The 18,847-nt window shown below is 41.2% G+C and overlaps 1 protein-coding gene across 1 annotated transcript in view; it reads right to left on the bottom strand.

Moving 5' to 3' along the window:
* Nucleotides 1-18,847, bottom strand: part of CACNA2D3 (calcium channel, voltage-dependent, alpha 2/delta subunit 3) — a 904,008-nt gene that overhangs the window by 287,963 nt on the left and 597,198 nt on the right. Inside the window, exon 12 of the mRNA XM_010851933.1 lies at nucleotides 3,285-3,363. Within this exon, the coding sequence (XP_010850235.1) occupies nucleotides 3,285-3,363 (79 nt within the window). The remainder of the gene's footprint in view (nucleotides 1-3,284; nucleotides 3,364-18,847) is intronic.

Genomic DNA, 18,847 nt, shown 5'->3' on the forward strand with positions numbered 1-18,847 from the left:
AAATTCTCCAAGCCAGGCTTTAACAGTACATGAACCGTGAACTTCCAGATGTTCAAGCTGGATTTAGAAAAGGCAGAGGAACCAGAGATCAAATTGCCAACATACGTTGCGTCATAGAAAAAGCAAGAGAGTTCCAGGAAAAACACCTACTTCTGCTTTATTGACTATGCCAAAGCCTTTGACTGTGTGGATCACAACAAACTGTGGAAAATTCGGAAAGAGATGGGAATACCAAACCACTTGACCTGCCTCCTGAGAAATCTGTAAGCAGGTCCAGAAGCAAGTTTGAACCAGACATGGAACAACAGACTGGTTCCAAATCAGGAAAGGAGTATGTCAAGGCTGTATATTGTCACCCTGCTTATTTAACTTATATGCCGAGTACATCATGCAAAATGCCGGGCTGGATGAAGCACAAGCTGGAATCAAGATTGCCGGTAGAAATACCAATAACATCAGATATGCAGATGATACCACCCTTATGGCAGGAAACTAAGAAGAACTAAAGAGACATTTGATAAAAGTGAAATAGGAGAGTCAAAAAGTTGGCTCAAAACTCAACATTCAGAAACAAAGATCATGGCATCTTGTCCCATCACTTCATGGCAAATAGATGGGGAAACAATGGAAAAAGTTAGAGACTTTATTTTTTTTTGAGCTTCAAAATCACTCCAGATGGTGACTGCAACCATGAAATTAAAAGACGCTTACTCCTTGGAAGAGAAGTTATGACCAACCTAGACAGCTTATTAAAAAGCAGAGATTTACTTTGTCAACAAAGGTCCGTCTAGTCGAGGCTATGGTTTTTCCAGTGGTCATGTATGGATGTGAGAGTATCAAGAAAGCTGAGAGCTGAAGAATTGATTCTTTTGAACTGTGGTGTAGAAGACTCTTAAGAGTCCCTTGGACTGCAAGGAGATCCAACCAGTCCATCCTAAAGGAAATCAGTCCTAGGTGTTCATTGGAAGGACTGATGCTGAAGCTGAAACTGCAATACTTTGGCCACCTGATGTGAAGAACTGACTCACTGGAAAAGACCCTGATGCTGGGAAAGATTGAATGCAGGAGGAGAAGGGGATGACAGAGGATGAGATGGTGGGGTGGCATCAGCAACTCGATGGACATGAGTTTGAGCAAACTCTGGGTATCAGTAATGGACAAGGAAGCCTGGCTAGCTGCAGTCCATGGGGTCACAAAGAGTCTGACACTACTGACTGAATGAAGTGAACTGAATCAATCTCAAATGGAGATGATATAAACTCATTTTTTCACACAGGTGTTATATGAATAGATGAGTATAATAGGCATGGAATAGTTATTTTTGACAGGCACATGCCCATAGCAGAGAAGGTCTATCTACAGACAAGAAAAATGCCTTGGAATATAAAAAGAAACCAAGAAGAAAAAGAAAAACAAAAGCACAGCCCCCTTGTCAATCATAAGATACACGAGAGTTCCTTCCCGCTCTAGGTTCTGACTCACTCTCTTTTCTCCAGAAGACTCTTTAATTTCAGGGAGCAACTTTGCTGGCTTGCAACTAAAAGAACTTTGTCTTAAGTTCACCAAAACTAAAGCTGAGACCTGCCAGCCCTTCCTTGAGTCCCCTCTCTTCCACTAACATACACCGGAACTTTTATAAAGGATGCCTTAGCAGGCAATGTACAACTAGACTACCCATATCTACCAAAACCAATTTACTGTACAGCAGGACACAGCTTAGTACAGTTCAGTCGCTCAGCTGGGTCTGACTCTTTGCGACCCCATGGACACATCTTCCTTTATTAGTATTGATAGTCTATTTACTCATTTTTAAAACCTTAAAGAAGCAGTCACTCTATGTACAGCAGCAGACCAGGGTCTGTCAGAGTGCTCAAGAGGAAATCAGATTGACAGGCTGTTCTCAGGGACTGTGTAGCATCACAGATCAATACATCACCAGGAAATCATATGCAGCATTTTTGTGCCAGGCACTGAGGTACCAGCTTTACCTGCATGGCCTCATGTCAGGCTCACAGCATGTGTCTGGGGCAGGTATCATCATTACTCCTGTTCTTTAGGTGCTATAACTCAGACTCAGGTAGGTCTGGTAACATCCACTACCATAATTAGTGTTTGGTAGAAGCTGGATCTGAACTCAAGGAGTCTGGGTTAATACTCAAGGAGTCTAGATTCCTCCACCTATCTACCTCCTATGTTTTGCCTTCTATGGTTGTATGTAGAATGAAAAGAAGCCCTTTGTAGATTGGAGGCCCTATTCCTTCCCTCCCCGTGTCTTTCCCAAAGCTCTGCTTCCAACACACATCAGGGGATCATTCATCAACTAACTTATGAGTGTAGAAAAGTCAACCATTATTGAGCACTTTCTATGCCCCAGCACTTAACTAGGCACCTCATCTATACCATTTCATTTTTTTAGCCCTTATATTCAATAAGAATCAAAGGAAAAGCTATTACTACCCTCTCCACTTGGAAAATCAGACCACTGAAGCAGGCTACATAACTAAGTTAGTTATGTAGGCTAAGTTATGCTATGAGAACATATCAATCTGGAAATCTCAGTGGCTTAACACAAAGGTTCATCAAACAGACTTTATATCCATCACAGGTTGGCAGATGGCAGAGGACAGGGTGAGTGGAAAGGCATCTGCCCCATGTGGTCACTCAGGAACCCAGGCTATCTCATCTAACCCATCATGTCACTTCAGAGCTCACAAGAGCAGAAGAGAGTGTAGACACCACCACATCAGCCCATATGTGTTTTAGCTCATAAATGTCCCAGCTTGGATTTGCTTATAGCCTACTGGCCTACTGAACTAGTGCAAGGTGGCTGGGAACGGTGAGCACATGGATATTTCAGTTCAGTTCAGTCGCTCAGTTGTGTCCGACTCTTTGCGACCCCATGAATTGCAGCACGCCAGGCCTCCCTGTCCATCGCCAACTCCCGGAGTTCACTCAAACTCATATCCATCAAGTCAGTGAGGCCATCCAGCCATCTCATCCTCTGTGCACAGTAAATCGTTCTGCCATAGTAATTCTCCCAAGGTCACTCAGCTACTAAGGAATAGAGTGGAAAAGCTTAACCATTCCACTTTACTATAACCTCAACATTATAAATACATTTTTGGAGAAATCTGTTCCAAATCCATCATAATCATTTAGAAACATCCAGACCTTATCTAAGAATTCACAGCCTTCTGGTAGAATTCTCCACTTCCTCATGACTATCTCTATTTCTGCACATCCACAAAGAAGTTATTCAGAACTGAACTCATCAGGGGACCTACCTTTGTTGGCACAGGCCATCCACTTGAGATTGTCTGCAAAAGCAGCCTCTCGTCCAATGAGGTACGTGAAGATGCGAACCTAAGAGGAAGAGGAATGCACGGATCAGTGGCTTTCAGTTTTCACCCTCCAGCCCAGACCACAAGCATGGCTCACACACATGTGGTTTACCTCTTTAATGCTCCATGCCCCCATCTGTAGAAACATATTTAAGACATTTGAAGTACAGTCAGCTAGAAATATATTCAAAACTGGGGTCTTTGATCTTTCAAACCATGTGGCACTGGTGGTGGTTGTTTCTCAGTGTGCAACTTGCAACAGAGGAAAATAACTTGAAACAGGAGACTGGCAGCATTGTGGGCCTGGGTTTGCTACACACATATGGACAGAGACCATCCAGGTCTGGACCAAATCGGCAACCATTTTCCTCATCTGTACAGGAAGTATAAAGTGTGCTCTTCTTGGGAATAGAAACATCACTGAAAGACCCTCAGCATGCCCCCCTCCCTCAGTGGTGAGGACAGGCTGCAGACACTTTCTTACCATCTGTTGTGGTAATTAATTGGAATGAGAGGCACAGCCTGTAGCCAGGAGACCAAAGCAAAACCCTCCCTAGCCTTCCTAAAGTTTGGCTCCTAAAGAGCCAAGAACACATGTAAAACCTTGAATCTCTCATTTTCTACTGCCTTCTCAAATCTCTCTCATAAGGCCAGAATTCTTTGAAACAAAGCACAACCCACTTCCCAAAGTTGCACATGAGGGTTAGATGGAAGAAAAACAAGAAATAAAAAGGGTTACAATCCTCTAGTTTAAACTTTGGGCTTCCCAGGTGGCTCAGTGAGTAAAGAACCAGCCTTCAATGCAGGAGCATGCCAAAGATAGCGATTCAATCCCTGGGTTGGGAAGACCCACTGGAGGAGGGCATGGCAACCCACTCCACTTGCCTGGAGAATCCCATGGACAGAAGAGCCTGGCGGGCTATATTCCATAGGTCGCAGAGTCAGACACAAGTGAAGCGACCGAGCACAGCACAGAGTTTACACTTCAAATGGTACATGGATCAGCACCACACAGTCCAAACAAAACTCTCCCGGCAGGTCAAGTCAGTCCTTTGAACAACAGTTTGTGACTGAGTAAAATTCAGACATGGTATTAAATGAATTATGTTCCATATGTGGCCCCAAATCTTTCCAGGTGATGCCCCTTCCACTCAGTCAGTCTGGGTCAGGAATCCCTACGGTTCCTTCAGAACCTTCACTGCGACTATAGTGAACTAGTATCTCATGCGCTTACATCTGTGAGGTTGAGCTCCACTAGACCGTCCAGCTGACAAGGAAAAGGGTGGTTCTGCTTTGATGGGGCACAGAGCTTGGAACATTACAACTCAGTACATGAGTGGATAAAAATGTAAATACTCATAGCTGACTGTGAAAATGTAGACTGTTTTAGTTATGAGTACCCTCTTATCTGAGACATAACTTGAAGACTAGTTCTTATGGGATGGTTTATTTCCAGCTTAAAGAGATGCTTATATACACATTATCACTGTGCTGCCTTAGTCTTTTCTCGTCTGTGTTCAGTGAGGCAGTCATTTCATCCGTCACATAACCTGCAAGGGGGCTTCCAGGGCATGAGCAGACACACAGGCCTTTGCCTCTTCCGTTTTCTTAGCTCTTTTGGACACTATTTCCAATGGAATCACACAGGGAGGAGGGATACTGTTTTTTTTGTTTGTCTTTTTAAATTGGGAGATTCTCACTCTTTGGGAGAAAAACAAAAATAGAAGATGCAACCTCATAGGCCTCACCTAGCCCTAAGTGGTTACCACTGACCTTTCTACACAGAGCTGTCCCCTGCTCACTTTTCCTGCCTGACCACTGTTATCTTTCAGCTGAAGATGACTGATTTGGGGGAAAATTGAGACTCAATTAAGTAAAGTGACTTGCTCAGTTTCATCAAGTCCTGATATAATGAGAGGTCTTCTAAGACCTCAGGATAACACTGAGGTCTCCTCTTAATTTCCTGGAGATGCTGGTTCTGTCACCCCAACCAGCTGCAAGACCTAGAACTAGCACCCACAGGAGCTGAACCAGCCCCAGGCTTTTCTTTTTTTAAAAATAAATCTTCAGCTGTCATTTCTAATTCAAGTTATTTAAAAGGAAAGCTTCAGACTGGAGAAAAAAAAAAAAACAAACTGCAAAAGCAAGTTTTTAACAAAGCAGAAAGCACAAGAGATAGCTCCAGAGAACGAAGCTATGAGTCTGTCTCTGCAGGCAAAAGGCAAAGACCTGACACAAAACAGCCTATTTGCTGTGAGTGAAGGCCCTTGAAGGTGCCAAACCTCCTCTGCCATCCAGGTGAAGAATCAGAGAATAAACTGAGTTCTCTCCTGGGGGCATAGTTAAAACCCTGAACAACGCTGTGAACCATTAGAAAAACGCCTATAGTTTCTGATTTTAAAAGATCGCAGCACATCTGGAAAACCAGTAGGACTGCATCAAACTTCAGCTCAGACATGACTGTGCAACAATAATTGAGCTAAAACCACAACCATGAAAACCAGCACCATGAACCCCTCACCAGCACTGTCGGCCCTACTCCGACACTACCGTGGCTTCTCTAGTCAGCACCATCCCTTGGCTCAGGTGTGTGCAGAGATTTATAGCATTATACTTGTTTGGTTGGTTTGCGTTTGATTGCTTAAGAAAGAAAAATCAGGATCATGTTAAATATTTCCATTTACATGCAGTCTTTGGCTTTCAGTGTACTGGCCCCCTTATTTGAGTTAGAAATGGCATGGAAATGACTCGTCTCTCTGCCTATAAAATAAACATAATCAAACAATACTGGGTTCATGCCCTGGATTTCTCACAATAATGCCTTTCAACTGGCAACGACATAAAGGGACTTTATTCCAAAATAAATATTTTGGAGAGCAATGTAACAACAGCATTTTATATTTGTAGTTTTTTCAGACTGAGTAATTCTACTTTTAGGAATTTATCTTATAGTCAGGATAACATATAAAATGCCTGTGGGGGCCACGCAGGTAACAGGGATGACACGAAGTCATAGGAGTATGAAGAGTTGTACAGTGCATGTCTTCTTAAAGCCCCATAATTTGGTTTTAGACATTTTCACAAATACACAAAATTGTACAAGGATAAAGATATTCACCTTTATTATGGGCTTGTAGCCTACCACGCTCCTGCATCCATGGGATTTTCCAGGCAAGAGTACTAGAGATTTGTGATGAATAAAGCCTGCTAAATCCCTAGTTTCTTTTGATAGCCAGTTGGCTAAAAAGTCTTGGGACATTCATGTAGTGGAATATCACATAGCTATGTACTCATGAGAAACACATCCATTATAAATTAGCAAGGGGGAAAGCAAGTTGTGGAATATTGTGTAGCACAGAATCCTGTTTTTTCTAAAAGGGGACTTTCACGTTTTACTCTGTAAACTTCTATATCCTCTGAATGTTTTTACAAATGAATAAACATAGCTTTAATGATTGCAGATCATTTTAAATGAAAATAAAGTAATGACTCTGCTACTTCCTGAACCATTCTTCAAGGACATAGGAAGAGTAAATGTACCAGTGAAAATCAAAAAGGAGAAGAGATGATATATGGAAATTAAGTTCTGTCCTTGCATCTTGCAGAGTGGGCTGCCTTATTTCCACTGCTCAATGAAATGAATGCAAAACCTCTGTGAGTAACAGTCAAATTGCTCATTTCTGTCTCTAGCAGATTCTGTAACCTGATGGATTTTATTTCCAATAATTGGAGATTTATTTCTTAAGAAGCTCCATCTTTAAACTTTAACAAGTCTGCCTTGAGTCCAACTACTTTTACAATATATGGTAAGGCTCCTTAGCAGAGGCGAGAGGGGTAATTCTGAAAGCCAGGTTCACAGCACTGATGCCAATGGGGAGGGTCCATGGCACAGACCAGACCAGACCAGGGAAGTTATCAGGATACACCAAAACACACCAGAAAGCCAGGTCTTTATGTTCATCATCTACAGCCATGAAGGCATCACTTTCAGTACTGCTGCAAAAAGGCAGGAGGGGAGAGGTCTGCATCAACCTATTAGTTCATTCTGATCTCCCATTTGAGTTTGGATGGTCTTTAAATGTTCTACAAATCCAATTAAGCTCAATAAACTGTTAGGATGTGGCTATTTCAAAGTTCAAAGTCACTTAATCTACTTAGTATAAAGTTTCCCAGATCATATAAAGAACTCAGTCCAGTTTTTCCAAAACAGACTGTTGCTTCTTGCTCATATAGATGCAATTCTCTCCAAAAACACAGAGGGGTGCCATTCCTCTCTACCTTTGGTGAACATAGGGTAGCTTGACTTTGTGAAGATGTTGTTGTTGAAAGTGAAAGTGAAAGTCCCTCAGTTGTGTTCAACTCTTTGTGACCCCATGGACTATACAGGACATGGAATTCTTCAGGCCAGAACACTGGAGTAGGTAGCCTTTTCCTTCTCCAGGGGATCTTTCCAACCCTGGGATCAAACCCAGGTCTCCCGCATTGTAGGCAGATTCTTTACCAACTGAGCCACCAGGGAAGAATGGTGTGGGTATTCCACCAAGAATACTGGAGTGGGTAGCCTATCCCTTCTCCACTGGATCTTCCCAACCCAGGAATCGAACAGGGGTCTTCTTCATTGCAGGTGGACTTTTACCAACTGAGCTATCAGGGAAGCCCCCTTGTGAAGATAATGAATCAAATTATTTCCTTTCTACAGCCATTAAAAGAGGGGAAGGAAAGTGGCTGCCAGTAGAGCCATAATGGGGCAATTGCACAGCCAGGAAACAGGCTGCTGCTGCCCTTACAACTCACTTCAGTGTTGAAGCCCAGGCTTATGAGACAGTCTAAGAATCCATCATCCATCTGTCACAAGTAACTTCTGAGCACCAACTATGTGCCAGGGCCCATTCTTGGTGCTGGGGATATAATGGGTGAAGGGAAAAAATCTCTCTGTCCTCAGAGAGCATACATTCTCATGAGAGTAAAACAGATGATAAATGACAGATTCATATGTAACATTCAGGTAATTGTTGAATTAAAAACTTATGAAGAAATAAAAGAGGAAATAATTAGGCAATGGACAGTGATGATGGCTGCTATTTCAGAAAGGGAGGAAGGGAAGGCCTCCCTGATAAGGTGATACTTGAGCAAAGATCTGGACAAAATGTGGGTGGAGGTAGGGGAGCAAGACATATGGCTATTGGGGAAGATTATTCCCGGTGAAGGTAGTTGAAGGTACAAGTCTTGAGATAGGGCTACTCAAGGAATATTGACAAGACAGTGTGGATGAAGTGAAGTCCGGTAGGAGAGAGTGTACGGAACGAACTTGGACAGACAACAGGTACCTAGTCATGTGGGCCTTGCAGCCCAGTTAAGAGGCTGGGCTTTTTCTGTAGCAAGAACAGAAGCCAGAGGAGGAACTGAGTAGAAGCCTGACAAGAACTGACACAAAATCCTGTGAAAGGGTCATTCTGCAGTGTGGAGAACAGGCCTTGGAGAGTTGTACTCATTCTGGCTGTCCATTCCCATTTCCCGTGATGTTCTTACAATTTTGAGTGCACAGGGCCCATTCAAGACAATCAAATCAGAACCTCTGGAGGCAAGGCCCAACTTTTAATCTCCCTGTGGACATTATAATGTGCATCCAAGCCTGAGAACCATGGCCACAGGGAGATAAGAGAAGCAGAGCCACTAAGTAGGAGGCCACCAAAACACTGAAAGTGAGAAACGGCAGTGACTCTGGCCACCAGGGTGAAAGTTTTCAGACTTCACTGGGCATTGGAATCACCAACCCCAGCACCTACTTTTCAAAAACTCAGATTAAGTTGGCCAAGGGAACTGTGTTTCTTAGAAGCACCCATGGTGGGTCTGAAATAAGTAACTGGAGCCCAGCACTTCAGAAAGACACCAAAAAGATAAGGCCTGAACAAAAAGAAGTGGGAATGCGAATTAAGAAATCTTTGAAGTTGTTTCCAATAAAGGTGTTTCTACATACTGCCAAGGACTGAGGCTAAACTTCAAGGAGTTTACAATCCATTGGATGGTTTAAAAACAAAAAACAGAGAAGCTGGATCAAGATGGTATTTTTAAAGAAGTCTATGTCACTCCTACAAACAAGAATATCAGACACCAATCAGATTGGGTAAGAAATTACAATTTCTTCTTTTCTCAAGAAAAAGCAGATCTGTACTAAGATGTCTATAGCTGCTGAGCTTGGTGTTCACACACAAAACATTGCTTCTTGAAATTACAATAGCCCCACTACCGCATCCAAATACAGAGGAAAGGGCTGGACAGGGCACTGAGGAGCCTTCAAATATACAGTCTTTATTCTTATTTTTAGAAAGGAAGGCAATCTTTTACTTTAAAATAGCATTTAACTACAAATCCAGTATCCTTAACTATAAAGACATGCAACTTATATGGATTATAAGTATAAATAAAATTTGCTAAAAGAATCATCAGTATATATGGTTGCCCACACCTATGTGTTCCATATTTCCATTCAGCTAAGCAGCAGCCTCTGTAAAACAAGCATGTGGACTCACCTTCACATCTTCTCACCTACTCTTATCCCTTTTGACTCACTGCCCAACTCAACTATCCCCTAAAATATCCCCAGGATTTCATAAAAGTAGTACACAACTTTGGCTTCAGAAAGAAGTCATCTGACATCTTTGTGTTTTAAAGTCAATTTGATATTACTATATACTTAGTCTGTATCTTCATAAAAAATAATCCCAACCAACTTCTATTGCAATTTGCTCATTTCTATGATTTCTGATGCAGGGAAGCATTTCTGAATAAAATCTTTAATCTCTAAGCAGAAAATGAGAGCTGGAACTCGATTAACCACAAAAATGCTTCATAAATCACTGCCAATATTTGTTTGCACGAAAATTCTGCAAAAGTAGAGGTGGGCTCAGAGATGGTTGATGCCAATGAAAACAGTTTTATTGAGCAGGCTGCTTTAATCTAGAAGCCATCATGCTTATAATAAAATAAGAAACATCCTTATCCAGAAGGACAAGAGAGGCAAATAAGGTAACAGTGCCCTGAGCAGCAATAAAATGGGATAAACTGAATTAAATTACAAAAGTAATAAAATTTCAACAAATGAATATCATAGATCATTTTGAAAAACGGACTGTCATTTTGGGGATGCTCTAAGAGTCTGTAAAATCGCCTTCCTCTCAAGCACAGTGCCTCATATCTCATGTGAGGTATTGAAAATATCCTAATTTAGAAAAAACTGCCATTTGTAATCTTCTGGCCAGGGATGGAAATCCAGTTTTATAGCCATGTATTTTGCCAAGTGAAAGAGACGGCTGTCTCAGGGTAACCTAGAGACTGTAACCTAGTTTAGCATACTAGAAAAGAGATTACACACCACTTCACTGAGCAGTAGGAAGTCAAGCTACAAACATCCTCAAAGGTGGGTGATACAATTCATTAGATTATTCAGCTTCATTAACTTCATTCACAGGGTATTTTTGTAGCTCTGATATCTGGGGCCTTATAGTTCTGGAGAAACTGTCCATGCCAGGGTTAGCCAATTTTGGAAACAGTAAACAACTTGCCTTCAAGTATACCTTTGATATGCAAACCAACCAACCCAAACCCCGTTGCCCTCAGTTATCTCTTTTTATCAGGTGTGCATACCCTGGGCCAGTATCCACCTGCCCTAATCACTCCAGGGCCAGGCAGGTAACAGACAACTAAGGGTAGCCACTACATTTCCAGAGCCAACTGAAATTATTCAACTTTAAGTTTGTTTATCTTGTTTTGCCTCTTTCTTCCCAAGAAAACCACAGTAAAGGCTTTAGTCCACCAGTCCCGCCCCCACTCTGGTCACTCATTTTATATTGGTGCTTCCCCATGAAGCTCTGTATAGTATGATATGCCTCTTGCTTCCAGGGGTCAATGAGTCTTTCCTCATGACATTCATTTCCATGTCTATATGGCTTAGTATATTTGATTAAAACAAATACTGAGTACCCTTAAAATGGGTTGGGAATCAGGAGAATTGGGTTACAGGTGAGTCCCAAATCCATACTTACTATCTTGGCAACCTTGACTAAGTTAGTGAAACCCTCTGAACTATGCTTTTTCCACCTACACATGAATCATCCATTAATTCATTTATTGTGATCAATGGTAAATGAGTTAATAAATGAAAAGACAAGTCAGAAGCAATGAGTTCCAGTCAGCTAGGGTTGCATTCCACTTATGTTTCAGATGATTGTTACATTAAACCAAGTAAGGTGAACCCAGGACAGCCAAATCCCCTATTCATGGATGTCTCCCTAACCGTACCCAGGGGTTTGGCTGAAGAGCAAACTGACTTTCATGAGTGAAGATTTTTTCCTACAAAAGGGTTTTGACAAGCTAAGGATAATTAGATTGGCAATTCCTAACACAATCAGAATAACACTAGAGGTATAACAATTAAATCTTCTATTAACTTTCGCAAAGTCATAAGATCCACCAAGAATCTGGCAAGAGCTATGGACTTTCTCTCCACAAAAAATGCCCCAAAGATGAACATTCACATTTCAGATAAGGTTTATGATGTTTGGGGCATCTCCTCCATCGAAGTCTAAACTCAGGTTCTCTGGGAACCTCTGGATTCCAGTTTAAAAAGTGTTGTTTTTATATACTTCTCATATTCTGCACTATAAATTTCTCAAGAACAGATTATGTTATGTGGACAACCAAGATGGGTACTTTCAACTTAAGTGTTTGCCAAATTGAGAGGGAGGTTCATTCATTTATATGCTCATTCTTTGCTGACTTAGTGAGTACTAGATACTGGATATCCATTATCAGATCCAGAAAAGTCACATGAGGAATAAATCCTCAACATGGAGAAACAAGACATCAAGAGCCCTGAGAAAAATGGGCATCACTGTAAACCCTGAGTTCCTATGGCGACATCAAATCATGGAGCCTTTGAGGAATGAATTAAAAGATGCTGGAATGGAATGGACAGACAGACATGACTCCTGTCTCATTTGTTTCTGAATCCATAGAATCCAGCACAATGGTTGGCAAAGAGTCAGCACGCAACCACTTGTTGACTGGCAATGACATAAAAGTCACCTTCGGCCGACTCCTGAAACAAACTCATCATGGATTTGTGTGGCTGGGAGGTCCCTCTCTGCCTCTCTTGCCCTCAGACTCAGAGAGAGAAGGTGGTGACAGTTATGTGCTCACAAGTGTGCCCATTCTTCCAAGAAGACTTACAGATTCAATACCATAAACAAAAATAAACTCATGTGTATAAGGCTGATAAATTATGCAAAATATCAGAAAATTTGCTTATGGAAAAGAGAAGCTAATTGTTCCACAAATTGGGGTGGCAATACTTATGAGACATCATGGGATTGTGTGACTCCCTGAGTTAGAACCCCCCAATGTCTTTCTACTGCACTTAGGATATATTGCAAACTCCTATCACAGCTGGATATCCTGGAAGATATGGAAACACGACAAACTCCTTTCAGCTTTAGAGTCTTTGCCTTCAGCTTTTCCACTGCCTAGAATATTCTTCTCCTCCACTTTCATGGCTAACTCCCTCTAACCCCAGTTCGCCTCCTTTGGATCTCTCCATTTGTCTCCTCCATGGTGCTTGGTACATTTTGCAGCTATCATTATGATTTGTTTGTTTACTTGATTTACACCTATTTCTCGCTCCATCAGAAATGTAGATGTTGCGAGAGCAGAATGAAGCAACTGTGCCCAACTCAGCATCCAGCATATAGTAGACTTCTAACCGATCCACCCCTCTCCATTTCTTTTCACAAATTGTGGAAGTTGAAAGAAGTCAGCATGGGATATACTAGAATTTGTCAGAGTTAGAGCCCTTTCCTTCATTACTAACTCCATTTCAAATACTTGCCTATTTTTCCAAACTTGCCTGCTATCAATCAGCTGAAGTTTCACCTTCCCTCTGCCTCGTTTCTTTGTTTCTTTTACATTGAAGCTCAATGATAAAACAGGAAGAAATGGAGAAATGAAAAAGCTTCTGGTCTTTGTTATTACAGTCTCAACTTCTGGGGCCATAAAATGGTGTTATATCTAAGGCCTTCCATGGGTGGATGATCAGGTTTATAATATATTTTTCCTAGGTTCTGCCGCTTGATTCTAGATGAAAACCATGCAAAGATCGAAGCCAACTGTATTTTAAATAACTGCCTGCTTCAGAGATTACCTAGCATAGAAAAGACCACATCTTAAAATAGTGATGTGACACTTGCTGTTCCTAGCAACTCTGAGTGGAATTCTCTCCTTTTCCCCCATACTTTGTGACAGTTTGGACAGATGGCATCACTTCATGAAAAATAGAGATGACTGGGTAGGCAGGTTAGCAGAATGCAGTGGATACAAGAAAAGGTTAAGAACTGGGAACTTGGCACATCTCATTTTAGAATCTGTCTGCTCTGAAGGAGCTGAAAATCTTCGAAACCTCCTTTTCCTTACTTGTAAAGTATGATGGTGTTAACAGGACCCACTTGGCAGGACTGCTGCTAAGTGAAACAAAGTAAAATAGTAGGGGCTGGATGGGGAGGTAATCCTGCAGAAGTGTGTGTGTGACAAGAGATTCTTTCTAAGAGAAGACTTCCAGTGGTGCTCCTTGCCTGGACCCTAAAGAGAGTTAGATTGGGGAAAAGCTCAGGAGGGCAAAGCTTGAAGACCTGACCTAGGACTGCCTCTCTGGACCTTAGAGAAAAGCTCCGTTTCCCTTATTGTCCCTGCCCGCAAGTTTGTCTTCCTTTGCCTTCCTCTACCTCTGGACTGGGGAGGTTCCAAGAGCCCAAATCAGGGTATGGGACCAAGGCCCATTTGGCCTTGATCACAAGTGTCGCACTTGTGTGTTCTCACTGGGATTTGTGACCCAAAGCCCACAAAAGCAGCAGCATGATGCAGAGAGAGCGCCCCCTCCACAAAGCATCCTGGTCGCTCAGTGCAGTGGCAGGGTACAGGTCAAGGATTTAGGAGTCTGGAATTCTGCCCAAATCATTCTCAAACTCATTACAACCAACAGCTGCTGTGAATGCTAAGCTAGCACAGTTGTTTTCTCCCAAGATTCTTGTCACTTCTATTTTCCCAACCAATCCTTCCTGTCACTAATAATTAGTCTAAAATAGCAGCTTCCGCTGTCATCTCACCTACTGCCTTCTGGGGCTTAAATGTCAGTAAGAAAAGTCAAGGGCTTCTCAGACATCTGCAAGGATATTGTTGAAGACAGTGTTCATTCCATTTTACCTGTGATTCTCCAAGAGGCAGACATGTAGGAACCCGGCTCTTGGGGACAGCTAAGGAATGTGTGTATATAAGAATCACCTGTAGGGTTTTGGCAGTGTATATGTGTTCATTATCTATACACCAACCTCGCCCCTCTCCAGAGGTTTCAGTGCACCCCAAACCTAGAACTTCCACTGAGAGAGCAAGTCCCCAGGTGCTGAAGATCCTACCCTAGAGAAGCACTAAATTGACATAAATATGAGTATAGGCCTCATGTGGATGGGAGAGAAAAGTAAATTAAAGTTCCAGAGGGATTTGTAGGGCCATTGTCTTCTTCTCTGGAAGGCCACTGTCTTCTGAGAAACTCCACGGGAAATTTATTGTCTTCAATCAGTAAGTTCTATTTTATTCTAAGCAACTGTTACGTTTTAAGTCTTACAGCTGTCCTGGGTTCCCTCAAGAAGAGGGTTCCATTCTCAGAGATTAGGTGTTTTGGGCTCTACTTTTACAACCCTCACTTTGACCTTCCTCAGATCAGATCAGATCAGTCGCTCAGTCGTGTCCGACTCTTTGCGACCCCATGAATCGCGGCACGCCAGGCCTCCCTGTCCATCACCAACTCCCGGAGTTCACTCAGACTCACATCCATCGAGTCAGTGATGCCATACAGCCATCTCATCCTCTGTCGTCCCCTTCTCTTCCTGCCCCCAATCCCTCCCAGCATCAGAGTCTTATCCAATGAGTCAACTCTTCGCATGAGGTGGCCAAAGTACTGGAGTTTCAGCTTTAGCATCATTCCTTCCTACTAACCTCTAATTTTATTACCATTTTTGCTTTATATTTCCCATCCACTCACCCTCCTACCTACTCTTCCTATCGAGTATTAACAGTGCCCGTGGGTTAAGTCGCTTCAGTCATGTCTGACTCTTCGTGACCCTATGGACTGTAGCCCACCAGGCTCCTCTGTCCATGGGATTCTCCAGGCAAGAATACTGGAGTGGGTTGTCATGCCCTTCTCCAGGGGATCTTTCTGACCCAAGGATCGAACCCAAGTCTCTTACGTCTTCTGCAGGGAGGAAAAACCCATATGGTCTCCACTCTCACTGAAGTTGTAAATTTTGAAAATACTTTTTATAGAACAAGGAAGGCAAAGAGATATAAAGGAAAAAAGAAAGGGAGGAGATGGGACTGCTTTTCTGTTACTATTTCCGACTTCACAGAAGTTACTGGTTGAAGATCCTCCTCATTATTTTACACTATTTCTGTCCTAACTTTGTGACCAAGACGGGACACAGATTTGTTTTTCTCTCTGGTTAAGGGGACCACAGTAGAGCCCCAAAGAGTATCATCTTCTTTTAAAACTGCATCATTTCTGCACTTTCTCCCCCAAACATCTTGGTTCCCTGAACAGGATGCAGGCCATCTTGAGCTCTGTAGCCCAAATGCTAGTTGATAAAGAGGAACTTGTGTGTGTGTGTGTATTTAATTGGAGTGTAATTATGTTACAGTGTTGTGTTAGTTCCTGCCGTACAGCAATGTGAACCAGCTACGTGTATACATATATCCCCGAGCCTCCCTCCCACCCCTTATCCAACCACTCTAGATCATTACAGACCACCAAGCTGAGCTCCTGTGTTATACAACAGCTTCCCACCAGCTATCTGTTTTATACATGGTAGTGGATACATGTCAATGCTTAAAGAAAGGTACATTTATTTATTAATAAATGGATAAAATAAGCATTTTAAAAACATTAAATTATTTCCTCCTGATTTCTTGAGATATAATTAGTGCATGGTCCTGTATATGATGATTTAATATGTGGATATATTGCAAAATGATATCCACAGTAAGGTTAGTTAACACATTCATCACCTCACACAATTACTACTTTCTTTTCCTAGTGAGACATTTATGATTTACTCTGTGCAACTTTCAAGTATTTGACACCAGAGCTATTAACTATAGTCACCACGCTCTAAATAAAATTCCCAGAACTCATTTATATTGTAACTAACTCTGCAGTCTTTGACAAGCTCTTCCCCATTCCCCACATGCCTCTCTCCACAGCCCCTGGCGACACCGTTCATGTTTATATAAGCTTAGTTTTTGTTTTGTTGTTTTCAGATTCCAGATATAAGTAAGATCATGTAGTACTTGTCTTACTCTCTCCAAATTGTTTTACTTATCATTATACTCTCAAGGTCCATCCACGTCACAAACGGCAGAATTCCCTTTCTTATGACTGTGTTACATATATTAATATATATATATCTCTCATGTATATATATCATGTAAGGATACTACTCATGTAAGTATACTTACTCATGTAAGTATACTACTCATATATATCATGTAAGTATAGTACTTACATGATATATATATACATGATATTTCCATTCATATATAGATGGACACGGGTTGTTACTATGTCTTGGCTATTGTGAATGATGCTGCAATGAACAAGGTGATGCAGCTGTCTCTTCAAGATAATGATTTCATTTCCTTCAGAAAAATTCATTCCTTCAGAAGTGGGTATCTATTGCCAGATTACTGAATTACATGGTAGTGTACTTTTGATTTTTTGAAGAACCTCCATGCTGTTTTCCACTAGTGTAACTGTACTAATTTACATTCCAACCAGCAATGCACCAGGGTTCCTTTTATCCACACCTCTACCTCTGCCAACACTTGGTATCTATCTTTCTAATAATAACAATTCTAATAGATGTCTTACCATAAAACTTTTACCCCTGAAAGTCTCTCCCTCTTAAAGTTATCTAAAATAAGCCCCCCTTTTATTATATGTCAGTCCCTACTGATTTTCTGCATAGTATTTGGTGCAATTACAGTTATATTATTTTTCTGTTACTTAGCTATGTTCTGTTCCCTACACACATACACAGAAGTATAAGTTTCATGATGAAAATAACAATGTGTTTTGTTCACTATTGCTGAACTTCTAATCTAGCACCTGACCCATAGCAGATCCCCCTAAATATTTGTCAGATAAATGAATTAATGTAGTTACTGCAAGCAATTAAAAGATATAAACATAGGTTAAATGGGGATAATCCATCATGGCATATGGAGTAGGAATATGCCAAGAGAAATAGAGGGATTAAATGAGTACTGATGAACTAAAACTTGAGGATGCTGAGCACTGGCCCTTTGCCAGATACCACACATAGCAGGACTGCAACGGGAGGGCACCAGCATTATTCTCATTCAACAGATAAGCAAACTGAGGCCTAGAGAGGGTAGGAACATGTTCCAGGTCACATAGCAGTTAAGTGAAAGCTATTGGACCCTTTTAAGGTATGTGGGACTCCAAAGCTCATTTTCTTAATTGCAACACTATGATATGAGAACACTAGCAAAGGACATGAACTGCCAGATCACAGAAGAGGAAATACTCATGGCAACACAACAAAAAACAGATCACAATGTCCAACCCTACTTTTATGCATAAATACAAATATAAATTAAAATAAAAATAAGAGTTTTAAGGTGTTATTTTGGGGGGTTTTGCTATTAAATTGGAAATGATTTGTTAATGACAATAAAAATATTAGGAAATAGTCTTTCCACTGGTGGGAATATAAATTGTTATAGCTTCCTGAAAATAACTTAGCCATATGTTTCAAATATGTGAAATGCACATGACCTTTGACATGGCAATTCCATTTCTCAGAAATCACTTCTAGGAATTATTTTTTTCCACCAAGTTGAATTTTTTTTTTTTATTTGCTAAAATGTTCAGATAGAACCAATGTAACAATCCAAATTCCATGGCATCTAAACATTTAGCCACTGATGATTTCAGGAAGATAATGTTGTCCTTTCAATCTTAGAAAAAATGTAGATGCCTTATATTCTGTGAAAGCATGAGTTGCCTTCCTTTCTACCCACCAAATTAATTTGTCTTTTCAGAAGCTTTAATATGTTGGATATCATCTTTGTTTATCTCTCCATGTTGCCCAAGGACACCATCAGAGAGTGAAGCAAAGATTTTCCATAAAGGACATATGTTCATTAGAGAACACATTATTGGAAAACACTGTTCATACTAGAGAAAAATTACAATCTACACGTGCCCACAGAAGGGGGTTGTAGTATGTTCACTCAGTGACTTTAGTGAAGCCATTACAAATAATGGTGAAGTTGATCACTTAATGACTTGAAAAGACATCACTAAACAGACAAAATAGGTTCCAAAATACCATGGACATAGCTTCTCGGCTTTATGGTTAAGATCCAGTGTAGTATCTGTTCTT

The sequence above is a fragment of the Bison bison genome, unplaced genomic scaffold (assembly GCF_000754665.1).
Source record: "Bison bison bison isolate TAMUID 2011002044 unplaced genomic scaffold, Bison_UMD1.0 scf7180017864304, whole genome shotgun sequence".
Lineage (NCBI taxonomy): Eukaryota > Metazoa > Chordata > Mammalia > Artiodactyla > Bovidae > Bison > Bison bison.